Here is a 27270-nt window from a genome sequence, read left to right on the forward strand (position 1 = left end):
GGGTAATGAGGTGCTGTTTTTCTTTTTTGAGCTTAGTAACGAGGTGCTGTTGCTAAGCCTTCTCTTGTTTCATTTTCATTCATTTTTTGAAATGAATGCGACGGCCCAGGATGGGCTGGCCCATATGCGTGTCAACACCTGACGGCCCAGTTGTAGCCTTAACTCAATCCTATTCGGCCCAAAAAGAGCCCAGTTCGCCAGCCCTAGACTCTCGGGTCAGTCCACCTCCGCCCTCGCAACTCGCGTCCGCTGCGCCGCCGATGGCCGACGCCGACCGTGTCTGGCGTCTCGCAATTCTCCGAGCCGCCGTTCCTGTCCTCCTGTTTCCGGTCGTCCCACGCCGACGCGGTGACGCTCTCTAGCAGCGTCCGAGGCTTCGGAGAAGGGGAACAGGAGTAACGAGAAGATGGTGAAGGGGAGGCCCAAGCCAACGCCGGTCAAGGCGGCTGCGGAAGTGATCTTCGACCCGTTGGCCTCCGGTGCCCGGAAGCCCCGCCGCCCTGGGGCGCCGTCGGCCAGCAAGGAGTGGCACAGTTTCATGGTCTCCATCTCTCCTGCCTTCTTTCTGAAACATCTTTGTTCTATTGGCGCTGCAATTCCTCCACGTTCACAGTAGAACCCACTGGCGTCCTAATGTTCTTCGTTTTTTCCCCTTCTAGGGATCGAGTCTCTCGGATATGTATCGGGAGCCAGTTTTGGAGAAATCTGCTGACACATCTGATGAGGAGCCTGAGATTGATATCATGAAGCTGTTGAAAGATGTTGAGATCATTGGTAATTACTCTAGAACTGTTCGTGCCACTCTCTACTAATAGTACCTTGACTATACCACTCACAGAGAAATTGCGACGTTTTTTTCCTTGTGCCTTGTTTATACTTAACTAGTTAAAGGCCCGTGCGTTGCTACGGGAAAAAGATAATGCCATGTGTGTTGCACTGTTAGAAAAAAAAAACAATGCTTTAGAGAGTGCAAGAACATAAGGATATGATTACAATCTGTAACAAAAGGTGAGCACAAAGAGTATCTCATCTATGTAGGTTATTGAATTTCAAAACTTACACACTGGGCCAGCACTCCCGTTCGCTTGTCTTAAAAATGGCTTGTTCGGCTTCTTTTTTCAGCTGAAACAGTGTTTTTCTCTCACAACAATTCAGCCGGAACAGTGTTTTTCAGCCAGTTTCAGCCAAGTTTCAGACCAGCGAACGGGGCCTTGTCATTGTCAACAACCATTCTGAAAATACACATGGCTACAATTTATATTGTTTGATTGTTCAACATTTATTTATGCAAGACCACATGATTTCAGTGGTATGGTGAGGGTCACTATAGTCAGGTTATTTGTTGTTTGAGAAATCACCCTCTATATCCCACAAAACAGAGTTACAATTAGAATGAACTGATTGAGACTATAGTGTGTGATTTTTTTTTTTGGCGTGATCTCCAAGAACAGGGGACTGTAAAAATTGAATGAACATGCGTGAAGATCAAGCTGCAGGTATCTTGAGATGAGAAGCGTTGGGCCTGCTAATGCACAACTCCCCTCAATGTGTCGAGCCTGCTACTGCACAGCTTCAGTCGTCCTGGAACAGAGATCACCAATAGATTTCAGCAAACAGACCAAAGAAGCGGAAACAGAGAAATAAAACAAACTTAATTTCTTGGCTGGTTGATAATTCAAGTGCTAACAAGTGTTTAGAAAATTATTTCCATGATCTCTTTCATGTTGCTACAAATCAGTCATGCCCAGTCCAATTTAAATCATGCTCTATGCAAGGACATAATAATTTCCCATCTGTGGAACTCAAGTCCAGCCTGCGATCCTCCATGCACGACACCAGTTCACGGTTCGAGGCTTGACGAGGACGCAACAGTGAGTGAGCCAACTAACATTGGGGAAAAAACTAAATTGTGGTGAAAAAGTGACTTATATATGCATGGCCAAATGAATTTGCAGCATACTCAGAAATTAGGATATACTTTGCTAACAAGAGTGAGCCAACTAACTTTGAAGAAAAAACTAAATTTGTTGAAAAGGTGATTTATATATGCACGGCCAACATCAAACAATGAATTGTCAGCGTATTCAGAAATCAGAAAAAAAAATCATGACAATAAATACGATCAAATTGTTTTATATGACAAAATGTCACATTGGTATGGAATTGCACGTCAACACAGGCATGGGCGAATGGCACACTACAGGATTCAACAAGTGTTTTATATTTCTATCCTTTTCTTATAAGTTAATATACCAATACCAACTTGTAGGTCTTGCTTGTACACAATTTTCTAACAGAAAGATGCATCCAATCCAAGAGATGGCACTTCTCCTAATTATGCAGCAAGGGAGAAAATTTACCAGGATAAACCTCCAGAAGCATGAAGGGTCCACTGGAATGTTACATAGGCTGAAAAATCCACAAATCTGAAGTAATTAAGCCAACCGCACAAAGGGCAGTGCAAATAGCTTGCACTTAATCTTACCATATTGTTGAGAGTGCATACCATCAGTGACCTGCATGGAATTTTGGTGGACAAGATGGCAATAGGCATTGCATAAAAACAGTTAACTTGGTGAAATTAAAACAACTAAATCTTCTCAGTCAGGTAGGCATGTCTGCCACCATGGGGCTGGTCACCAGCTTGTGGATCGTCCACTTCTCAGTCAAGTACTGGAAATTGGGCACAAAGTGATTCATTTCATTGAATATTAGAACTGAAACAAACTGAGCTCAGATGTTTGCTCCTTCCATGTAAAATGGAGAAAAGAAACAATGCTATTCATTGCCTTCCACACTCCAATAAGGAAGTGATCCACACGCTTGAGCTTCCACAAAAAGTTGAAAACCTTGAGATACATCTTCATAAACACTGTGTCTAGGGGAACCCTAGCATCATACTCCAAAGAGAAGATATCCCAGCCGCAAGCACCATCTCCATGATCTATCATCTTTACCCTTATCCGGTCGAAGATATTAGGGTCATCATACTGTGCATTGGATGCCCGGATTGCAGTCTCAAGCAACACAAACTATTTTTTATCATCCTTTTCACATATTCTCTAGAATCTAGGATTATCAGCATCTAATATGTCAATAAACAATGATCACCAATGATAAGGTAACACCAAATACAAGCAGGAGACCATGAAATTTCAACTCAAAGATCCGTATGCAAGAAAATAAAGTGGGCCAGGGAAGATAACATACCCTTGAGCCTCATGACCCAAGATCCTACGGAACACGGGAATGCCCTATAAGAAATAAATTAGAAGTCCCCAATAACACGCAATTCAGCTCCAAGTTGCTGCGTCAAACATCTCAATGAACACGATAGAATGGCATGAGTGATCAGTAGATACCTTGGCCGACCAGAAGTAAACGTCAGTGTGGCAGAGCGAAGTGAAGAGGATCTTGATGCACACCTCAATGGACAGCGACTTGTTGGCCACTTGGCAGAAATGTTAGTCCAATAATCTAGCAATAAAAAAATGCTCATTGCAAATTCAGCATTCTATCCTTTACCGCGCCGCCGCCGGAAGGCCCGGGTGAAGACGATGCGCCAGATCTTGGCGCTCAAGAAGATGCGGCTCCCTGAGGACGACGAGGACGTGCCCCCACCGTGCTTCGGGCTCTGGCACCATGGTGTAGACGGCTTGCTGCCTCCTCTCAACGGACCTCCGCACCGCGCGCCCGCCGTCGGCTGCAGCCGCACTGCGCCGGGCCACAAGCTCGCAGCTGCCGCCTGTGAGGCTTCCGCTGTCCGCCACGGGCCGCGCAAATCCCGTAGCGGCCACACGCCCGCCCGCCGCCAGCTGTAGACGCGCAGCACCGGATCGCAAGCTCACGGATGCCGCCACTGCGGCCCGCACAGATCCCTAGCGCGGCCACACGCGCTCCTGCCGCCGGCCACGAGCTCGCAGGCTTCTCTAGTGCAACCGCTTCGTCACGAGGGTGCGCGATTTAGGAAGGAGCGGTGTTCGACTGGACAGCCCGGTGGCGGCGCGATTTAGGGAGGAGACGCATTTTTTTCTCGGAGACGTGGGAGCGGTTCGTTTTTCACGGAGGGGAGTTGAGTGCGGGCGTCGGTTTTGCGCGGGGAAGGAAGCGGGCATGGCAATTAGCGCGGCTAAGTGGTGATTAGTGGAGCAAAGCCATTATTGCTAATCAGACGATGACCTCCGGGTCTTTTTAGTTGTAGAGATACCATTCTGCCATCTAAAGGTAGGGAGTAGGGGCAGCATGCCTTACCAACGATGTTAGGTTACACTGACAGCAATTTGTAAATCAAACTGTCACGCTGCTCAAGGTAAATGTGAAGCATTTGAAATTAAATTCATATGCAACAAACTAGTGCATGTAAATTAGTTTGCCATCCATTTTTTCAAACCTAGATTGGGTGAGTTGAGCAGCTTGTTCTGGAGTCTTTTGTTTAAGTAGCTGTAAACTAAAAAAAAAATGAATGCTGCATCATTGCGCCTTGTTCCTCACACTATCAGGTTTTGAAGTGCTCCGACTTGTTCGTGCAATTATTTTTCAAGCTTTTATGCTGTTGAAGTGGTGTCAGAATTATTGTTCCTTCTCATTCCGGAGGAAAGAGGAGAAGGATGTTTCTTGTTTGATTTCAGTTTATGTGGTTTTGTTCTTCTTCAATTTATCTGTACCTTTTCCCTGTATTGTTCCATCTTTCATAGACACATGTCTCAGGGATTTGGAGATTTACAGTCGCTCACTTGATCCTTCGTTTTTAGGTGCCCCTACATTTAAGGGGCGGAAGCAAATTGAGAACCGTAGAGTGGTTGAGTTGGGTGGAAAGGTAATCTCTCATTTTCTTTACCTCTACACATTCTGGCTTGAAACTTTTTTCATTGTCTCAATGTTTATGTTATCTGAAAAATAGGCCGTTAAGAAGCACCGCACACCATTAAGTGTCGCGAAGCCAGCTCTGAAGAATCAGAAGAAAAGAGAGCAAAAGAAAATCGAAGAGGTATGCTACTGCATATCTGGTACACTTTTTATAACTTGTTATTAAGGACATAAACAAGGAGTGACACATGAGAACTCTGCAGGAAAAACTACTTGGGATCTTTAGGAAGAGGGACAAGAATACCAAAGCTCACAAGACTAGACCAGAGGACCGAGTTCTTAGGGCCACAGAAGGGCGCTTTAAGAATGGTATACTGGACGTCAAGCATCTTCTGGCGCCACCGAAACCATCAGGGAGGGACGCGCCGGAATCGAAGATGAGAAAGGGCAAGCACAAGGGGAAGGGTAAACAGAAAGGTGGCAGAAGGAAGAGACGTTCAAGGAAACACACTTTTGTAACCAGGTTTTGAATTAAGATAGATGGTTGATGAAATGTTAAAATGGCACCTTGTAGTCGTTCTGAGCCTGGGGGCTGATGCCCGGGACAGGTGGCTCACCCCGGCTGCATTCAAATACCGCACAGGCAGCATCCAGTCACGCTACAGGCCAGGCATCTTCTACCAGGTTTCAATCCAACACGTCCTTGTCCTCTGTTCCAGTTCGTTCTGGCACTTCACAGCCACCCCCAATGATGCCAGACAATTTTACAAAGAACATCAGCCAAAGGTCAGGGGTTCGGTAGACTTTTCCATTTTTACAAAGCACATCAGCTGCAGCTGGCGTGACAAGCCAGTTTCTTAGCAATCGATCGTCCTGTTCGCTTGAGTTTATTCAGCACTATTTTTCAGACATGGAATTATATTTTCCTCTCATAACATTCCAGCATAAGAATCAACATAAACCAAAATTCAGCATAAACGAACAGGTGCCTTGTCACTCATCTAGGAGACTGACCAAAACCAAATCCAAATGAAATGGCCCCTATGGACTCGTGGTTCAGTGGAGGAGCTGACATTTTCAACCCGAGGTAACAGTAATAACCGGCGAATAAAACGGCTAAAATGCAGTTACACTGACTCGGCTAAAAATGAGGCGCCGCAAAACCAAAATTTGCTCGGCACCCCCACCCACACCACTCCAGTGACAGTGAGTCCAACGCCTCCCTTCTTCTCTTTTCGATTCGAAATCGAAACAAGCTCCCTGAGCCCGAATGTTCTAGAACCTTCCCGGCCTAGGGTTCCCGATGGGGCCCGAGGAGGCGGAGGCCGTGCTGGAGACCATCTGGGACCTCCACGACAAGGTCAGCGACGCCATCCACGCCCTCTCCCGCGCCCACTTCCTGCGCGCCGTCCACCGCCACGCCTCCGCCTCCGGAGACAAGCCCGCCGCCGGCCTCGTGTACGTCAAGGGCGGGGGTCTGGGTCTCGGCGCGCGCGGCGGAGACGAGGTCGCCGCACTGGCGGCCCTGGCCGAGGAGGCCAGGAGCCTGCACGCCATCCGCGCCGCGCTCGAGGACCTCGAGGACCAGTTCGAGTGCTTTCTCGTGACCCCCCTCCTGACCTGACTTTCACTCCCTCCTCTCCTCCTGGGCTATCTGTCGGTCTTGCGCGTGCGATCTCATCTTCTGTGCTCGATGCGAGCTGCGAATTTGTTAATGTTTGTTAGTTTGTTGATTGGATGTTCGTCTAGTGTTGGGGACTCGGTGTGACTGGAAATGCGGGTGGTTTCCAAGCGGGTGATTGTTGAGACTTGAAACCACGGTAGGATTTTGTGCAGTTACCACATGTTTTAGTGGTTGTTGAGAGTGGAACTAGTCAATCCCGGGGTGCCGACTTTCCATTTTATTTTCTGTAGAGGGGAACTAGAATTACCTTGGATGAATCGCTAATAGGCAGATCTGCATGTGGTTGGGCTAATTATTTTCTTAAAGAAAAAGTTATTTGGACAATTGGCCTGTATCCATCTTGTAGCCAGACCTTGTTTTAATCCTTTGTGATATAAAGGTATGCGATGCAAGTTCATGGCGATGTTTGGTGGTTTCAGGCAAGTAGCCAGTGATATGGCTGAGTGCATTAGCACATTTGTAATTTGGATTGGTCTGTCTGTACCATAACATAATTATGAACAAAAACTCTACTCTGATTATATTATTGCAGTGATATTGCTGAGTGCATAAGCACATTTGGATTGGTCTGTCTGTACCATGCCATGATTATCAACAAAAGCTCTACTCTGATTGTATTGTTACATGGTATGGTTGGACAGAGAACTTCAGTTCTCTACATCCTTTATGTTTACAGTTGTTTATCATTATGCGGATTCAGCACTTGTACTTTTGTTCTCATTAAACATTCCAAATTATCTTGAAAATTTGAGCTGGGTTGCATTTAGATGTTAAATGGCTAATATTTCTGTACTGCTCTGAAATCTAAACTTTCCATTTCTATGGATAAACTTGTAGAATAAATTATGTTGTTTATTACCATCTATATAGTGTGTTCTGTGGCTATTATAGGAAATAATCATGTTAATGCTTTTAGTCTGCATTTGCATTGTCTAACTGCACAACGGTTCTTTCATTTGCAGGCTTTGCAGTCACAGCAACAGGCAGAACGAGATTTTGCGTTAGCAAGGTTGGAGCAGAGCCGCATCATGCTTGCAATAAGACTAAAAGAGCATCATGGGAAAGATCACGATGTCATAGATGAGGCATCCAACTTTGTTCGCAATGTCTACCAGGATGTTTGACCTTCCCTGTCAGCTACCAAGCCTGAGAAGTGTGCTGACAGTTCCAGTACCACTGCAAAGGGTCCAAATTTCTTTGCGCGGATGGTATCTTCTAGTCTTGCTATGGCAGGGAGCAGTTTCAATCTCAAAAGTTTGGGTGGTGCATTAGGGAACACTGCAGCTTTAGCAATTGGCATCGTCACAGTGCTGCAGTTGCGGTGGCTAGCTTCAGGGGCACACAGTCCAGGAGTTGGTAACTACAGCTACAGGAGGATCAGTGAGAAGAACTCGTCATCGCGGTTGGGAACATCTCCAAGTGGCAGTAGAACGGCTCGGCTTGATGTGTCACTAGCCAGGGGTTGAAGGGGTTCCACATCTCCTTATCTGTTGCTTGTACATGATTCACTAGGACATAGTATCGCAGTAGAAGGTCGTTCTCGCTTGTTGTCCGCTAGGTAATATTGCAGATCGGTTCAGTTTTGTTGATGTCTGTTGTCATTTCGATGGATTTTGATCCGGAACTGCATCCCTTTAGGCAGGAGAACTTTTATTGATGCTGTTACGTTTGCTCTGCTTGGAGTTGGTTGCTTGCCTGATATGTGCACACCATTGGTGTGACCGTAGTTTGTTGATCTATGTTGCCTGCTACACGCCGCCTTTGTCTAGCGTTTTTGCTGCTTAAGATGCCGTGATGGGCGATCTTTTGCTGAATTGAATCCATGTCGCAGGCAGTTGTTTCTTCAATCTTGTTCCTTGATAAGAATAAGATGATGGTTATTAGGTGTACCTAGCCGACCATTCTTTGCCAGTTGCGAGCCTCATCCTCTCCCAACACCTTGAACAATGTTATCTGTTGCTGTCAGAGTGCTTACCCTACCTTGAACAATGTAGATGGTTTTGCTGAAGGTTTGGCGGGTATATATATACTTTTTTCCTGCTAATAAAAATGACAATTCAGGTAAGGTAAAATTCTGTGTTAAATGTAAATATTTCTTGACACCGAACTGTGAAATCACTAGTGGCATACAACATCACAACTCCCCCAAATCCTACAACACAGCACAGTAGTGCATCATCTTCAAACAAGCATCAAACTTATGGCAACCAGTCAAGAGTGAACACAAGCACTGGAACATAAATGCTGCTCCATATGCGCAAAGAGACAGTTAAGTATCACCAGAGGACGCAACACTCCAAACCACCCGAAACTAACATAAACAGCACATAAAGTGGTATCTCAGCTTCATCTAGACGTTCTAAACAGAGCACAATCTCTGAAACAAATTTTGTGCAACGCCCTAGACCCAGAGCTCCACGTTGCATCTCACCACGTAAGCATGCAACTCTCGAACATGAAATTCGTCCAACACCATTGGTCCACTACTTATGGTGGAACTGGATAGACAACAAAGGGGGTATTCGCATATCTGTGGAACAAAGCTCGGAAGTTTGGTGGACAACTGAGCAGGAGCATTTGGGTAACACCTTTCACTTCGGTTTTTGGTCTACCAGTATAACATTGTTTACCATCTAAACAGAACTAATCCTGACAGAAGCATTTGGGTAACTTAAATTGTACACTATCTCCTTTAATGCTTGTTGTGTAGTATTGTACACTTGCAAGGTATCCTAATTTCTTTTCGATTTCTAGGCATATATCTTGTCTTGCCTAGTCATGGTCGCTTTTGTAGGAACTCTAAAGGTAAGAATGGCCTTTAATAATGGCGTGTGGCGTCCCTTGCAATTTTTGGTGGTTTCACGGGGGCAGCAAGTATTTGGGAAAAAGCTTCAAATTATGTTTCGCATCATTAGGGACGGAACTAGCATAAAATTTGAGTGGCGGCAGCCGACATGTTACTAATGGACCTCTACAACTACACAAAAGACATATTTTCTCTCGAAACTAAGAATTTGAGTGGGGGCATGTGCTCCCACTTCCTGTATACTAGTCCGCCCCTGATTCCTTTCATGGTTTCCCTTCGTGTCAGGATTCGAGACCAGGCTATTGTTCAACCAGGCCTTCAGTCTAGGCCTCACTGGTCAAAAGGAAATCTCCCATTTCTTGTTATGAATATATTAGCTAGGACATGGCCTGAGCCTCTGGTTTCGGTGAATCAACCCAATTAGACTTGTTTGTTTATTCTATTATTCCATTAATAATTGATTGCGAATATCATCTGTGTGACTTGTTTTTCAGGGATTGGTCTGCAACGGATTCATGTTCATTGCATAGCTTTGGTGCACGAAGATTAAAGGAGCTGTGTCTGTAACAATATTTGGTCCGGTAGCAGTTGTGATGGTGGTGCTGATGTCATCCTCCGTATTTGGTCAAACCTTATATGGCCATGTTCGCTTTGTTGAAAAGCCATGGCTGAAAGTACTGTTCGTTGATTTGTTGTGAGAGAAAAACATTGTTCGTTTGCTGAAATAGTACGGCTCATAAGACAAGCGAACATGGCCTATATCGGAAGGTACTCTTGCCCTTGTTTGTTGACTTCTATGCTAGACCTCTAAACTTTGACAAGCATAGCCATTGTTTGCTACAACCGACCCTAGAATAAACAATGAGCGTGTGATCTACTGTGTTGCGTAATCGCGACAATGGCCCTATTCGCTTTGCTGAAAAGCCATTGCTGAAAGTACTATTCGTTGATTTATTGTGAGAGAAAAACATTGTTCGTTCGCTAAAATAGTACGGCTCATAAGACAAGCGAACAGAGCTAATAATCGCCATTGCTGGCTTGTACGCCCTCCTCTGGGCCAAAGGAAAAAGGGAGAGGGATGGAAGGGACAAGGATGGTGGTTCCGAGCATGACGATCTGGCCTAAGGACGATCAATGTAGTGGCATGTGCGCATGTCACTACTGCCACCACGGTCGAAGCTTCATCAATATCACGACCCCCTGTGAAAAAAAAGAATTTGCTGAGATGGAACTACAGATATCATATTCTTACCAAGATAACTGGAAAGCCCCAACCGCTAAGAATCCTAATGAACCTAGAAAAAGAATACAGGCCCAGAAAAAATTACCTCTTTTTTGAGAACCTTTTAGAAGTTCTATCCATATGTGTTCTGATCACCAATTCATATTAGATATACTAAATCCAGTAGCGGTCAATTGAAATTGAGAGAATAAGCTAAATGATTTTTACTTTACTTTTTTTTCTTCATCCTGGTTATGGATAAATCACTCAGGTTCGGGTCCATAAGCAGTGACAATCGCCCTATGAAGACTCGCTTTCGCTACGGCTCCGGTGGGTTCCATTCCCTTAACCAAGCTACTGCCTATGAGTCGTCGGCTCATTCTTCTTTCAACAAGCACGAGGTCAGAGATCACTGTCCCTGACTCCCTTCCCACTGCTTGGGAGCTCAACATGGTTTCACGCTCTATTTCACTACCCACTGGGGGTTAGGTGGCTTTTCAAGTCCGCCGTCAAATCCCAGGGCTCAACCCTGGACAGTCGGTGGAAACTACCAAGCTGGAGTACGGTAGGAGTAGAGGGAATTTCTGGTGGAGCGGTGAAATGCATTGAGATCGGAAAGAACACCAACGACGAAAGCACTCTGCTAGGCCGACACTGACACTGAGAGACCAATGTCCGTTTGGTATCACAAAACAGCTTAGCAACAGTCGGACAAGTGGGTAATGTTGGGGTGAACCAAAAAAGTTTGGGTAGAGCTGGATCTAAGTATTGGCTAGGTAAACGCCCCGTAGTAAGAGGGGTAGTTATGAACCCGGTGGACCACCCCCATGGGGGTGGTGAAGGGAAAGCCCCCATTGGTAGAAAAAAAACCCACACCCCTTGGGGTTATCCTACGCTGGAAAGACCTAGGAAAAGGAAAAAAAATATAGTGATAGCCCCTAAAAAATATAAAAACAATGATTTTGTCTATTTTTTCACCATATATGCGTCCCGTACGTCACATGTATATGCACCCACAAGACAAGAGCACCCCCTCTAATTTTCTCTAGCTTCGCCACTAACTGCCACCCAACAAGACATGGAGAAGGCGGGAAGCAGAAAGACATCAACCGAACCAGAAGCTGGCAATATGTGAAGTGGAGGTCTCTTCCTTCTGTCTGAAGTTCTTGAGTCTTTTGTGATGTACCTCTGATCTACTTGATTTCCTTCATTGCTTGTTTCCTTGAACTCTATTCTCTCGGATTTATGTTCTAATGCTTATTCGCGCTTGTTGATGGTTTTGGTGTGGCTGGTTGCTAACAGAGTACTCCTTGCTTCCATCCAAGAGGAACTAGTAGACAAGACTAAGTCAAGATTCCAAATCCATATCAACCTGCTAAGTACCACATTAATACACCAAGCCTCTCCCTTCTACTCCCACTAGTCAAAAGAACGACAAGTCAGAGATTTTCGAAGAGCAAACAATTTGTGTTTCTACCGTGGTGGAGGGTTTGAACCTGGTCATATTGCCAAGTGCACTAAGAGACCAAAAGTTCAATTGCATACACTAACCGTTCAGGACGTGGACATGTCTCTATCTGATGAAGTTTTGCAGCACCTGGACAGAGAAGATGCTTCTCCTCCATAACATTTGTTCCTTGAATTTGTCACCTGTCCTTGAATGCTCTATCTGCTAACACTCAAGTTGAAACTATCAGATTCAGAGCTTTGGTTCGGAATCAAGTGATACTTACTCTTATGGATTCAGGCAGTTCTCATTGTTTTATAAGTGGCAAATTTTTAGCTAAGTTGGGCATTAAACCCCAATCTGCCCCACCAGCTCAAGTGAAAGTGGTTAATGGCAATATGCTTTTGAACACGCAGATAGTTAAAAATATCACTTGGTAGATTCAAGGACACACTTCTCAAACTGACATGAGAGTTTTGGATTGGGACAATTATTGGACTAACCTCTACTCTAAGTGTTGTTATTGAGATAGGTTATTTCCACACTAAGGTTGAGCAAGGATGGTACTCATGGAGGAGATAGATGATGGTGGCCACATGTAATCAAGTGCTCAACATTTAGAAAAAGAAGAAAGAGAAAAAACTATGGATCAAGGCAAAGGTACAAGACATGGCTCTTTTGTTTTGTCAGTCAAGACGCAATAAAGTGCGTGATCGGGCGGGCGTTGCACATTGTCCTTCAGTTTCAAAATCTCCCAGACCAGCGCCATGGCTGAGGGAGTTTGCGCCAAATTTGATCTCACATCTTCCAGCTGCAAAGCCGCCCACACCCCCCTCACTTCACACACTTGCACTTAGGCCTTGTTTAGATTGAGGTTAGGAATCAGTATTTGGCACTGTAGCACTTTCGTTTGTATTTGATAATTATTGTCCAATCATGGCCTAACTAGACTCAAAAGATTCGTCTCGTAATTTATAATCAAACTGTGTAATTAGTTATTTTTTTATCTACATTTAATACTCCATGCATATGTCGAAAGATTTAACGTGATGGAAAAAGAGTGAAAAAACTTGCAATCTAAACAAGGCCTTAAAAAACAAGTGGGATCCATCTTCGTCAAGTCGTCCGCAGAGAACACAGCTGGGATCCAACTTCATACCTCTGCGTTTTAGGTTCACACGCAGGGATAAGCTGTTATGGCTCAAGCTCCACATGAAATGGAGCATCTTCTTGGGGCTGTCAATTTTCCACAGCAGTTTCCAAATCTGATCTCCACCAGCAGATTAACCTGTCGATTAATTCCCACCTGGTGAATCGGCAGGCATGGGTTCGGCCAAAATCACGGCCCATCTAGAAGCGGACTGAGGCGAAGAATGAACACGCAAAGCATCCACATCGGAACTGGAGGGCCGGCGGCCTCGGCCCTCAGATGTACGGTACTCCGTAACACGAGTCTTTCTGTTTGTTTCACCCACAAATGCATGGCATTGACATGATGCACGAGGCCCTAGTGCCGACTTATGATAAAAAAGAAAGTTACTGCCCGTGGTGGAGCAAGAGTAAAAAAAAAAAAGGTCGTGTAGTGAATGACAGAGAAGGCTGCCTGGCTATCCTCTGAAACGGACCCAATTGTAGCAGAGCGGCAGATCCTGCACGTAGCAACAAACAGCCGTGTCAGCAGCAACCATGCCGTTCCTGGCCGCCGGACAATGGTGGGTCTCGTGCTCGGCCTCCTTGGCTTGCCAAAAACGGGCAGCTTTGCTGGGTGTATGCGGTGTGGCTGTCTGGCTGACTGCCTGCCTGCGCGTCGCCTGGTCCTGCGCCGTGCATGCATGGTTGCTCGCTGGGGAAGTGGCGGGGCATGCCGTCGGCAGGGCGACCATGCATGCACTTGCTCACGCCGGTGCAGGGTGGTCCTCTAGTGCATGCGCGCGGTGGTGGCGACGGCGTGGTGCACTGGTGCTGCTGCTGCTGCCGCGCTGGGTTTGTGGCTTACTGGCTTTGCAGCTTGCACCGTGGGCTGTGGCAAGGGCCAAGCCCAGGAGTCGGCTGCGGGCTGCATGCTTTCAAGTGCAAAAGCACCGTGGTCCGTGGTCCTGTGTCTGTCCCTGCGTGTGTTTGTTTTGTTTGTTGCTTCTCGCTTTCTCAGGCCAGCATCAGGGGATGATGATTAGGAGACTCGGATATACGCTACCTGGCAGTAGCTGCCTGCATCATTTCGTTTCGTCGTCCTACTAGAGTTTACTACAGATTTTTAAGCTCATACATCGGTTTGTTATGGGCTTGTGGCCACATACTCAGAGCACGCTTACGCTTTTGCAGGCTGCTATCTGCCCATGCCGGCCGGTGCAATGCGAGGCCGTCCGGCGGGTGGAGAGATGCCGAGAGCGCGTACCATCCCATCCCCTGGCCGCCGCGCGCAGCACGTACCGTCGCTGTCGCCGCCCACAAACACCCACATCGATCCCCGCGAGACACGCCACGCCTGGTCCGGAGCACGCTTACGTTCTCCTGGTGCAGCTGTGCAGATACAAAATATCCAAGAAATTCCGAGACGACGTGGTCACGATAACGTCTGGTGGACTGGTGCAGGAGGCTCGCAGCAAGAGTGCAGCGCAGGGACTCGAGAACATGCATGTGCCGATGTGCGAGAGCCAGCCAACCAGGACGCGAGGGGAGATCCTCCAGCAGGTGAAGGCTAAAGCTCAGCATCATTTAGCTATAGATCTAGCATATATATTAACATCAGATTAAATAGCAAATCCTAGAATATACTAGTGCGAGAAACAGAGAAAAAGAGAGAGAGAGAGGGGTTGCAGAGGTGCAAACCATCGACCGCCTTCGTATAAGATGAGCTTGCCATGGGGTGCTTGTCGGTGGCGTGGTGAGGTCCGACAGTGAAGTCACGGATGCAGTGATGACGATGCAGGGGCGGCAGTGACCGGTGGCGGTCTTTCCGTCGCTGGCAACACCCCCTCACTAGATCGGCATAGGGTTTAGGGACCGTAGGTGGGGCGTCTGACGGCTCAGGTGATTCTCGTGCCTTATGTCCTGGCCCCCATCTATCTTTTTATAGTGCTGTGCGACGAGGGCCCACCAACCATGGAACGGTTGGACGCCTCCGATCACGGAGCGGATCCAAGGGCCCAATTGGCCAAACATTCTCCCCATTGATCTCACCTTATAATTTAAACTTAACTTATTTACTTTATCTTATTCCTATTCCATCACATATCAGTGCATAGAGTGTGCCTCATTATCACGGTCAGTTGCCATTAGATTAAACAGCCACAATGTACCTCTCTGTTTTGAAATAGATTCTCAACTAGGCCCTCATTGTTCAGGAATCATTGGCTTTTTCTTAAACCCATACCGGTTAAGTGTTCTCTGAATACGCTGGGTGGTAAGCCTTTTGTAAGCGGATCCACGAGCATCTTTTCTGTTCTTATATGCTCAAGACTAATTATATGATCCTGGATTTTATCTTTTACAATATAATATTTTATGTCAATTTGTTTGGCAGCACCACTTGACTTATTATTGTGAGCATAACATATTGCTGGATTATTATCGCAGTATAACTTGAGTGGTTTATGTATGTCGTCTACCACTTTTAATCTAGCCATGAATTTCTTCAGTCAATTCACCTACACTGTGGCCTCATAACATGCTACAAACTCAGCATACATTGTGGACGATGTAGTGACGATTTGCTTTGAGCTTTTTTACGATATAGCTCCTCCTGCGAGAGTAAATATATATTCGGACATGGACTTTCTATCATTTCCCGCATAATCAGAATCTGTATACCCCTCTATGTGCAGGGAATCAGATCTTCTGTACGTTAGCATGAGACCATTCGTACCTTGCAGGTAACGTAAAATTTTCGTTACTAATTTTTAGTGTTCTATTCCTATATTACTCTGATATTTGCCAAGTAACCCAGTAACAAAAGCTAAGCCAGTGCTAGTACACACTTGAGCATACTGTAAACTTTCGACAACTGAACTATATGGAACCGCTTTCATTTGATCGATCTCATATTGGTTCCTGTGACATTGAAATTCTCTATATCTATCGGCCTTGACTATGGGAGCAGATGAAGACTTACAATTTTATATACTGTACTTTTTTAGAACTTTTTCTAAGTATGCCTTTTGTGATAATCCTAAAATCTCTTTTCTCTATCTCGGTGAATCTCTATTCCTAGGACGAATGAATCTTCACCGAGATCCTTCATATCAAACTTCGAGGACAAGAACTTATTTGTTTCTAGTAGTAGATTAACATCACTGCTAGCGAGCAAGATGTCTTCCATATACAAGACTAGGAAAATGTATTTCTCATTCTTGAACTTTGCATGAACACAATTGTCATCTATATTTTCTTAAAACCCAAACTTTCTTATTGTACTATCAAACTTCAAATACCACTGTCTTGAAGCTTGTTTTAATCCGTAAATAGATTTCTTCAGGCAGCATCCCATACGTTCTTTTCCTTCTACAATAAAATCTTTCGGTTGTGCCATATAAACATTTTCCTCCAGATCCCCATTTAGGAATGTCGTCTTTACATCCATCTGATGTAATTCTAAATCGTAATGTGCTACAAGCGCCATTATGATTCTAAAAAAATCCTTACATGAGACTAGAAAAAATGTCTCATTATAATCTATACCTTCTCTTTGCGTGAAGCCTTTCGCCACGAGTCACGCTTTGAATCTTTCTATATTCCCTTTGTAGTCATGTTTGGTTTTGTAGATCCATTTATAGCCTACTGTCTTGGCTCCTTTAGGAATTGTTTCTAAGTCCCAAACACCGTTGGTTTTCATTGATTTCATTTCATCTTCCATGATTTCAAGCCACTTTGATGAATGAACGCTTCTCATGGCTTATTCAAATGAGGTGGGATCACCCTCCATTTGAAATTCCTCACAATCATAGACTTTGTAGTCATCAGGAATGGCTGATCTTCTGACTCTTTGAGACCTTCTAGTGGGCTTGTTAGATAACGCTTGTTCTATATAAGTCTGTTGTTGCTCCTCCTCATGTGTGACAAATTGTTCTATGGGATCCTGAACGACATGTTCTCCATGTTTATTTATTGTTGCCATAGGAGAGCTAACAACAGGTGTTGTTACTATAGTATCTTGCACTGTTGGTACAACAACAACAGGTAGCGTGAAGAATGGTTCCTGAACCATTATAGTGGGCACGTATACCCGCTTCTCTTCAAAATTAATTTCTCGTGCTACCCTGCTCCCCCTTATCATATCATCCTCTAAGAACACATCATGTCTTGTTTCTGCAAACTTTGTTTGTCTATCAGGACAATAGAAATGATAACCTTTTGACTTTTCTGGATAGTCAATGAAATGACAACTGGCTGTCTTGGAGTCTAGCTTCTCTATGTTTGAGTTAAAGACTTTAGCCTCAGGTGGACAACCCCACACACGTAAATACTTAAGTGAGGGTTCCTTTCCTGTCCACAACTCATACGGTGTTTTGGGCACCGACGTGCTTGGCACTCCATTAAGAATATGAATGGGGGTTTTTAACGCCTCCATCTATAAATATATCGGTAGGGTAGAGTAACTTATCATGCTTCTCACCATATCCATTAAGGTACGGTTGTGTCTTTCAGCTACTCTATTCTTCTGAGGCTCGCCTGGTGTAGAATATTGGGCAACTATGCCATTTTTCTATAAGAACCTTACAAAAGGTCTAGGAACTTGGCCATATGGGGTGTGTCGACTGTAGTACTCTCCCCCACGGTCGGATCTTACTACCTTAATCTTTAAGTTGTGCTGATTTTCAACTTCAGCCTTAAATCTTAAATTTATCAACGCCTCCGATCTTTCCTTAATTGAATAAATATAGCCAAAACAAGAATAATCATCTGTGAATATTATAAATGAATCATAACCATCCACACTTTTCATAGGAAAAGGACCATAGATGTCTATGTGAACTATTTCTAAAATTCCTGTGTTTTGTTTGGTATTTTTCTTTATTTTCTTAACGTACTTTCATTTTATGCAATCGATGCATTGCTCTAAATCTGAAAATTTTAAAGGCGGAAGAATTGATTTCTTAATTAATCGCTATATTCTCCCCCTCAAAATATGGCCTAATCGATAGTGCCATAATTTCGAAGATACATCATGCACTCTCTTTCGCTTATTTGTTGCATTCATAGATGAGGAAGCATTCTCATTCTTAGTGCTGGTAGCATTCACATTCTTAAAAAGTGATAATAAATAAAGCTTGTCTTGTTGGAAGGCAAGACCAACACACTTATTATTATACACAATCTGATATTTGCTATTACCAAAATGGCAATCATAACCATCATCGTCAAGTCGTGAGACACTTATCAAGTTTCTATGCAAAGAGGGTAAATAAAGAATATCTGAAAGCTGAAGTCTAAAACCATCATATAATTCTAGAGAGATATTTCCAATGGCCTCAATTTCAGCTTTAATTCTATTTGCAACTTTAATTCTTCTTTCTCCTCTTTGCAGCGTCCTCCTCGTATGGAATCCCTAAAATGAATTTGCAACATGAACAGTTGCTCCTGAATCAATCCACCAAGTAGGTTTTGCATAATTTAAAAACAAGGATTCATCTATGAATGTAATGATATCCTCACCTCTCTTCAGAAGGCTCTTCGGGAAGTCTAGACAATCCCTCTGGTAATATCCATACTTCTTGCACCATTTACACTGATCCTTCTCAACTTGAGCATTGTTGTTCTTCTGATGGTGGTCATTCTGAGAGGCTTTCCATTGAGGTTTGGTATTTTTATTGAAGTTCTTCTTCTTGTTGTCCTTTACAAGGTTAGCAGAGTCACCCTGTGAGCTTTTTAGCCTCTCCTCTTCTTGAACACACACTACAATGAGCTTCTCTATATCCCGCTTATTGGGCTGCATGTTATAGTTCACAAGAAAAGTTTCATATTCTTTGGGTAAGGAAGTAAAAAACAAATGAATATGGAACTCATCCTTGAGCCCTAAATTCATTGGTTTCAGCTTCAAAGCCGTGTTGCTCATCTTTAGTATGTGCTCTCTGATACCGCCACTAGTGTATTTATCATTGAATAATTTCTTGATCAAAGTACTGCCATAAGCCTGTGAAGAGCCAGTGAACTGACTCTCCACTTTCTTAAGATACTATGTGATGGTATCATAATCTAGGATAGACCCTCTTATCGGTTTGAAATGTCCCATTTCTTACATTCGAGATCATATTTCATCTGCACTTCTGTATGACCTCACTGTCGAGCAGTGAAATCAGCATCAGACTCATTATCTTCCCTCATCGGGTCTACTGGCTCAGTCGAACACGGGAAGGTAAGTGCTAGGTCATTTTTAGACAACGCAAGTGCTAGTTCATACTTCTCTCGCCGTACCCTGTAGTTGCCCCCTTCAAGAAGTTGTATGTGCGAGATAAAAGTCTTTGGGTTGAGTCCTAAAAAACACCGTCAGAGATAGTGAAAAAAACATGACATAATAATTGTATGCCTTAATTTAACGTTGGTCAAAATTAAAACATACAACTTTCTTATACACTAATTCTACATCACCGTTGGGCAGAAATAGAATTAGTGGATGAAAAAACTTATGAATAAACATTATAATATTGCTATTATCAATGTTGGTCAGAAAAATAACAATATTATAATTTACTGACTAAAAATGGCTGCTCTTCTGTTCGAATTTAATTAGAAGATAATAAACTTTAACATTGCAGCGGAAACATGAAAAAATTATTTATCTACTTTTCAGAAGCGTTTCACTGTACGAATCTATTCTCTGAAAAAATTATCCCGTTGGTTCAAATTTTGACAGAGATTGAATCTAGACAAAAAATCATCAAAATTTGCTTCTGAAAATGAATAAAACAATGACTCAGTTTCTACTGTTCATTTGGCCTAGCCCATTGAAACAGTGCTCGGCCCAGCGGCAAAATGCCGCCCGCGTGCCGTGCTCGCGGCCCAGCAGCGACCCAACACAGCGTGTGCGCGCCTAGGCCTAACCGAGATTCTCCTTCTCTGCCTAGGCTAGAAGTGGCCCGTTCAATCGGAGCCGTCCATCTTGATCCAATGGACGAACGTCATTCTCGCGGGTACAAAAATGCCGACCGTGGCCACGTGCCCGAACCTTAGGTCATTCTTCACTTTCTCTTCTCTCTCTTCACCATGACGTCGGCTCTCTCTCCCACTCTCACTCCGAACCACGACGACCCGAGAGAGAAGCATGGTGGCGCCGCCGTGGTGGCCTTCACCAGTGCATATGTGCGGCTTGATCCGCGTGCGGCGCCGTCGAGCGGCACCACGGTGGTGCACTTTGCATCCCCACACGCGCTCCGGTGGATCACAACCCTAAACCCATGATTTTACTGGTGCCGCTGCAGGTCCCCTCACCGGAGCATGCGCTCCCCAATGGGTGAGCGTGCCACCATCGAGCGGTCCTATGACGGTGCCCTCGACTGGGCTCGCGCACACGATGACGAGCGCGGCTCGGCTTCTCTCCATGTGTGGGGAGTATGACCCTGGATACCCACGACAGACCACATGGGCTACGCCCCCTGGGGCGGTCTAGCCCATAAGACGAAGCCTTGTGGGGCACGACTCTGCTTGCCGCCTCTCGCAAGACACTGGGAAGATATCCTGAAGAGACTACGAGATCTGTTAGGATACGTATGATCTCATAATTCTTGTAATCTGTTATGACTTTTCGATTATCTCTTAAATCTAACCGACTTGTAACCCTGCCCCAGACTATATAAGGCGGACAGGGATCCCCTCCAAACTCATGCAATATCATATAATAGCTAATGCAAACCAACATACCATAGGAGTAGGGTATTACGTCACACTGATGACCTAAACCTGTCTAACTCATGTGTCTCTGTCGTATTCTTGTTCTTGATAACACGCCTCTCTGTCGATCAATCTACCTTCGTGGGATACCCCTCGGAGGACTGCCGACGATATTCTATTGATAGTTGGCGCGCTAGGTAGGGGTGGGCATACTGTTTCTATATTGAACAAGATGGTATGTTCTGTAGGTTCTTCGTCCCTCCCATAGCTCGGCCAGATCTTCATGGTCGGATCGATCTCATGGACCATCAACACTGACAGAGTCAGAGAGCTCATCGAGCTAGTGTAGATCATTTCTACGCCAATCACCCTAGCACCTGTGACTACAGATCTAATCTTGGCACCACCTCTGATGTCCCCTTCATTGATAACTCACCACCTGCTTCCTCGCTACCAAAGGAGGCACATCAACAACGATGATCTGGTCGCATCTATCGACCAGGTTGGTCAGAAGCTCACCGATTGCCTCTCCATTGCCGAATCAGCTCTGGACACTCTGGTTCAACACCAACCACTCTCTGATCTAGATCTATTGAAGGCTACTCAGGAAACTCCAGGGGTTATGGCCTTACCCTTTGGGTTCACCAACGTTGCCGCCACTTACCAAGATGCCCTAAGGGGTAGATTCGCCGACCAGGTTGGAGCTTTCCATCCTCTCATCGACCAGCCTCCACCGGCCGTTAACATGCTACACGTCAGCTGATGCCCTAGAGCGTCCCTCCAAACCATCCTAGAGGAGAATCTAGACTTCGAGTCCCAGGCCTCTATGGAGACCGTCACCAAAACCACCACCGAACTACTTTCTGTCCCTCCTTTTTGTGGTGGCACAATCTTCAACGTCAGCGTTGACAGCCCTCCTTAGAACAGTGAAACTGAGGAGGAACACACCACATACGAGAATCAGAATGTCAACCATGCGTAGCGCCGAGCAAATGAGGTTGCCCTTGCGATGGTCGAGGCTCAGCTTGACTCGCAAGGAAGGCCACTCCAACTCAATCTCGACGACGAGTTTGTCCATGTTGACGGACATAATGTCTACAAGACCCTAAGCGCCAACCTAGCCATGGCCGCCAAGGAGCTCGCCTGGCTCCCGCAGACACCAAAAGTCGCCAAGGTCGCCGCCATGCTTAAAGCGGCGCACTGTCAGGTCAATGAGATCCGCTAGGATCAGAGACCTTCATACTCCACAACATCGATTCACCGATCAGCCGTGCCAAGATCCGATCGCCGCCCAAGTCGCTTCACCGACCAGCACCGCAACTACAGGCAACCCGTCTAGGGCGGAGCTAGGGGCAACCATATTGAACATCACTACCAACATGACCAAGAGGTTGACCAGGACGTCCAAGTGCACCTCAACAATCTCCAACATGCGCGACGACGTATCGACGAACGCCGCTTCGGTCGCCACAAAGAAGAAGTACGCTGCCGCCAGGAGTACGAGCAGGAGTATGGTAACCCAAACTTAGCTCTCAAGCCGCTCAACGCTGGCAATGCTGTAGACGACGGCACCGATAATCCTGAAGGGCCCCAGCATTCACGAGGCGCTCCAAACACTTTAGTGGCCCCGTGGTTTCAAAATCATGGGGGTCAAGCCCTACGAGGGAAGGATGAACCCAACACAGTGGCTATAGGCTTACTCCACTACTGTCCTCACCATCAGAGGAGACACTAGAGTCATGGTGAACTATCTTCCCATCATGCCCATGCCGACCGCCATGAACTGGTTCACAAGCCTTGCCCCGGACTCCATCGGATCCTGGGAAGAGCTGAAAAACATCTTCACCAATAATTATATGACTACGTGTACTCGGCCGGGCACCAAGCATGATCTCAACTGCATCTACCACAAGCCATCCAAACTCCTCCATAGCTACATCGAACACTTTTCCAAGATGAGGAATTCTATTTCCAACATCACGGAAGCTGAGGTCATCACCGCCTTCATCTGAGGACTCCACCACAACGAGCATCGCTCCAAGTTCAACCGCAAGCCACCCATAGGGATTAGCGAGATGATCACAACCACCAACCAGTACGCCAACGCCTTATACGTTTCTATCCTTGAAATGCTCTAGATATGTATTCTCCACTTCATGATGAATAAAGTTTTGGTTGCCATAATTTGTCTCCATTTTTTCTCCATTACGATTTAATCTCCACTTATAGTCATCGAGCTCTAAGCTACTCCTTAACGAACTCCAGTACAAGATCGCCATAACTGCTTCGTCACGTTTCTCCAAATCTCCAACATATTTCGCCGAACAGTTTTCTCCAAATCGCCGACCATGTTTCTCCAAATCTCCAACGTATTTCGCCAAACAGTTTTCTCCAAATCACCGACCACGTTTCTCCAAATCTCCAACATATTTCGCCAAACAGTTTTCTCCCGACCATGTTTCTCCAAATCTCTAACATATTTCACCGAACAGGTTTCTCCAAATCGCCGGCCACTTTTCTCCAAATCTCCAAGATATTTCACCAACCGCCGAGCAGCACACGTTTCACTCTGTTCTCTATGGAGAAGACTCAGTCTTCAATCTCTCCCTACATGTGCTATGGGCTCCGTGCTCTGTGTTTTGGGTGGTTGGCTATGGTTCCTTGGTCACGCCTGTTCCTCCTACACATGCACGGTCTCCGCGCTCGACGTTATGGACTATGGGATAGCCAAGGCCAAGAGCATAATAGAGAACTAACTGCTTGGACGCCACTAAGACTACGTATATCTCCAAGTTATTTCACCAACCACCGAGCAGCACACATCCCGCTCTGTTCTCTATGGAGAAGACCTAGTCTCTAATCTCTCCCTACACGTGCTACGGGCTCCGTGCTCTGTGTTATGGGTGGTCGGCTATGGTTCCTTGGTCACGCCTGTTCCTTCTACACATGCATGGGCTCCGCGCTCGATGTTATGGACTATGGGCTAGCTAAGGCCAAAGATTTTAGTAATGAACTAACTGCTCGGACGCTACTTATACTACGTATAATTGCGTTAGGGTTAATACTACAATGATTTTTTCACAGCAATTATAGCAAACTGCATAAACATGCACTTGTTACTTTACAATATTTATACATATACATAAATGTCTATTTGCACCCTCGCGCAGTCTAACTACTCTCTCCAGATAATACATCATGACTCTCTGAGCAGATCACTTAGCTTCGCCATCACCATCCATCTTGCTGAATAGGTCGATGTCGCTGGCCAGCTTCTTCGTCGTGTCTTCCACCTCATCTTCCAATGGCTGGTGCTCCGCCTCGCCCATCCCTCTAGCGAATCCAGCCCCTATCTCCTAAAGGTCAACGACTAGGTAGCGGGACCGGACCACCGCAAGGGCATGAGTAAAGGTGGTAACAATGGCGTCGTGGTTGAAGCTCCTAAAGTTCTCCCACGCCACCTTACACCTTTCGATGATGGTGTCTGAACATGGTAGCCTACCATCAGGCTAAGGAGACACCTCTAGGTCGATGCAGTCGAGCACCAGTTTGACTCCGGTGACTACGGTGTCGAACTTGTTCCTTTGGGTCCTAGCCTCCTGCTCCAGCACATCAAACTGAGCCTTGACCCTCCGACGGTAGTCTGTACGCATTACAAGGTTCCATCAGGCAAGGAAATTACTCCAATAGTAACTACGACCAAGGAGTACTCACCGTTCAACTCCTCGACCAGTTTGTCTGCTCGCCTTGACTCCTTCGCTTTCTCCTCTTGGAGTTGCTCGACGGTTTGGCATAGCTGGTCGAGCTCCGCATCTTGCTCTACAAGCACACCGGTCGTTAGCACCAATAATAATTCAGCAATGCAAAGCAAGTTCACCGATACGCCATACCTTTTTTCTGCTCGGAGACACTTTTGAGTTGCTCGGACTTGCGTTCTAGCTGATCACAAATACTCATCACCTGCTTGGAGCTCCATTCTAGCTGCTTGGACCTACCATGCAGTTGCTCAGACATGGTCACTAGCTGCTCAGATAGGACGTCCTTCTGGTACTCCAGGTCTTGAGCGTTGGATTCGGCAAGATCACGCTCATGCTGGGGCCCTCTAGATGTTTTTCTCCATTGCTTTCATTGCCTCCTTAAGTTTTCATTCTCCTCAGTGAGGGGCTCCATCCTCTTTATTTGCTAGCGATGCTGCTCGACAGTCCGAGTTATCCCCTGCATAAATGCCAAGATCATGAAGAAGAACGATCTCCAACATCAAAGATGAACATTATAGATGCAGTACTGACCTTGATCTGCTTCATCAATCTGGCAAGGGCGGACTCAAGTCTCCTGAGCTCCCTGGTGGTGTCCTCCTCCTCAACAACCACCACCTCATCAGTACACTTGTGGAGGATTCGGATAGCCTAGGGTTGAGATTCCTCACATTCGATCTCTTCCACCTCATCCTCCTTCGCCATAGCTAGAGGCACCACCAGGGGGCTCCGTGGATGGACAGCTTGTCTGACCACGCCCTACGATGCCTCGGGGTGCGTCGTCTGCTCCTTGGGCACCACAAGGTTTTCTGCTTCGACCATCGGCGTGGTGTTGGTGACTCCAACCTCCGCTCCTAAAGACCCGGCGGCTTCCACCATTGCCCTGGGCACCATCACTGACTTGTCCATCATCGACGCCAACCTCTCACCACCACCAAGCCCATCAGTAGCGGTAGTTGATTCCACCACCGGCTGCTAAGCACCCGGGGACTCCAGGATGGGAGCCTCTAGCATTGCCTCCACACTAGGACCAGCCCTCGGCTGCTCGTCAGTCTGGACGGGTGGGGTCAGATCCTTCGTACGCCCCGTACTACATTAGATTAGCTCGTTGGTCGCTAAATGAGACAGGGATATGACAACAAAGTAACTCCAAGGTAAGGATACTTATGTGTTGGCCTGCCAGTATAATTTCTTGAACCAGCACTGCCTACCTGAACCCTAGCCACGGCCTTGGGGTCGATTCCTGCACCTTGGGGTGGAGGTCCCATGGTCTCCGCCGCCGACCTCTCCTCCACCCGCTGCTTCGGCACTCCCCTTGCCTACTGCACGGGGACTTCATCGCCTACTGCTCAGAGACTCCCTCCCCTCCTTTCGATTGCTCCTCCATGCATGTGTTGCGTGGAGGCACCTTAGTGCTCGGTGGACGAGCCACCGACACTTTATCGTCATCCGACCACTCGGACATCGTGGTGCTCCGCGTCCGAGTGGTCCGGTCATCACCAAGCAAGATGCCACTCGGCTTGTGGGGAGAGGCACTTGTCGTCTTTCTATTCTTCTAGGCTGGCTTGCCTATCGCTGCCCTTTTCCCCTAGACTTTCTCTGACACCGGGGATGGACTCTCCATTTGACCAGCGTCCACGTCTTTGGACTCAGACGAGACGCTGATGGCTCCCTCCTCAGGCTACGTTGGTGGCTAGGCATCTACTGCCTACAGCCAATCACCTCTCGGCACCCCCGAGAAGTACACCGCTCTCTCCTATGAATGGATCTTTGCATAAGTCAATCAGTTCACTACTTGGCAACAATCATGGATAAAAAGTATCATGAACAAAATAATTGGATGGTTACCTGAGGAGGTAGATTCATGTAGTTAAAGGTGTAAGGAAAATGGACCCTAGGCCCATTTATTTTGGATTTTGGTGTTTGATGACCAACACAACCAAATTGGACAAATGAATTTGCAAGTGATTGTTTTGTAGTTCAATAGGATGCAAGACGTGACTTGGACGAAGGCGACGTGATGATCCGATGATCAACACCATAAGCAAGACCCTAGGAGCACAAGAAAAGACCCAAGATATCAAGCAAAGTCCAAACACAAAGATAGGAACCAAGCTATACGTAAGATCATAAAAAACGATCTCATAGAGGTGACTGGACGGTAGACCAGACGCTGGCGAAAAGCAACCGGACGCTCCGATCAAGAGGCTCGGCAACAGGCGTTAGTAGCAGCGGCCGGACACTGGTGGCAAATCGACCGGACGTAGGACAACAGCGTTCGATCAAGTACAGAAAGGTTCTAGAGCGACGAAATTATGCCCGAACCCGTCTGGTGGCATGTGACCGGACGCTAGCAGCGTTCGATCAATTGATCGTAGCTCTAACGGTCAGGACGACCGAACGCGTCCGGTCAGGACGTGATCAGCGTCCGGTCAATAGCAGAAAAGCAGGATTTTGTCCCCAACGGTTACTTTCTCAGTGGGGCTTATAAATACAACCCCCAATCGACCAAATGAGTAGTGTGGAGCAGAGGAAACAGATCAAGGGTGTTGATGCACCATTTTAGTGATCTCCACTTACATAGTGCTTAGTGATTTATTAGGTGATTAGCGTAGGTGCTTTGCGAAGTGCTTACGTTGATTAGACCACCGCTTATGCCCTTGCTCTAGGTTTAGGCCTAGTGTTTGGTGAGATTTGCATACCTCTTACCACTCAGTGCTTGCACGC

General features: G+C 46.1%; 2 protein-coding genes, 1 long non-coding RNA gene and 1 pseudogene across 3 annotated transcripts; 3 read left to right on the top strand and 1 right to left on the bottom strand.

Annotated features, from left to right (window-relative positions):
* Window positions 1–217: 217 nt before the first annotated feature.
* LOC136461513 (uncharacterized) lies at window positions 218–5661 on the top strand. The gene is made up of 5 exons (XM_066460778.1): window positions 218–541; window positions 660–774; window positions 4752–4816; window positions 4901–4987; window positions 5070–5661. The coding sequence occupies exons 1-5, from the start codon at window positions 407–409 to the stop codon at window positions 5334–5336; spliced, it is 669 nt and encodes a 222-aa protein (XP_066316875.1). The 5' UTR covers window positions 218–406; the 3' UTR covers window positions 5337–5661.
* LOC136461516 (uncharacterized) lies at window positions 1443–4716 on the bottom strand. The gene is made up of 3 exons (XR_010760343.1): window positions 3363–4716; window positions 2361–3254; window positions 1443–1581 (listed from the first exon to the last, which is right to left on the bottom strand). It is a non-coding gene; the product is annotated as an uncharacterized lncRNA (long non-coding RNA).
* A 302-nt stretch (window positions 5662–5963) lies between the features above and the next one.
* Window positions 5964–7587, top strand: LOC136461515 (plastid division protein PDV1-like). The gene is made up of 2 exons (XM_066460779.1): window positions 5964–7117; window positions 7453–7587. Exon 1 carries the CDS (start codon window positions 6110–6112, stop codon window positions 6428–6430), a length of 321 nt encoding a protein of 106 aa, XP_066316876.1. The 5' UTR covers window positions 5964–6109; the 3' UTR covers window positions 6431–7117; window positions 7453–7587.
* On the top strand, window positions 7137–7956 carry LOC136461514 (plastid division protein PDV1-like; annotated as a pseudogene).
* Window positions 7957–27270: the final 19314 nt, after the last annotated feature.

This window comes from Miscanthus floridulus, chromosome 6 (assembly GCF_019320115.1).
Source record: "Miscanthus floridulus cultivar M001 chromosome 6, ASM1932011v1, whole genome shotgun sequence".
NCBI classification, from domain to species: domain Eukaryota; kingdom Viridiplantae; phylum Streptophyta; class Magnoliopsida; order Poales; family Poaceae; genus Miscanthus; species Miscanthus floridulus.

Coding starts and splice junctions, on each gene's coding strand:
- LOC136461513 (XM_066460778.1), top strand. CDS start 407: ATGGTGAAGGGGAGGCCCAAGCCAACGCCGGTCAAGGCGGCTGCGGAA. Junction 542..659: donor AGGAGTGGCACAGTTTCATG/GTCTCCATCTCT, acceptor TTCCCCTTCTAG/GGATCGAGTCTCTCGGATAT. Junction 4,817..4,900: donor TGGTTGAGTTGGGTGGAAAG/GTAATCTCTCAT, acceptor TCTGAAAAATAG/GCCGTTAAGAAGCACCGCAC.
- LOC136461515 (XM_066460779.1), top strand. CDS start 6,110: ATGGGGCCCGAGGAGGCGGAGGCCGTGCTGGAGACCATCTGGGACCTC.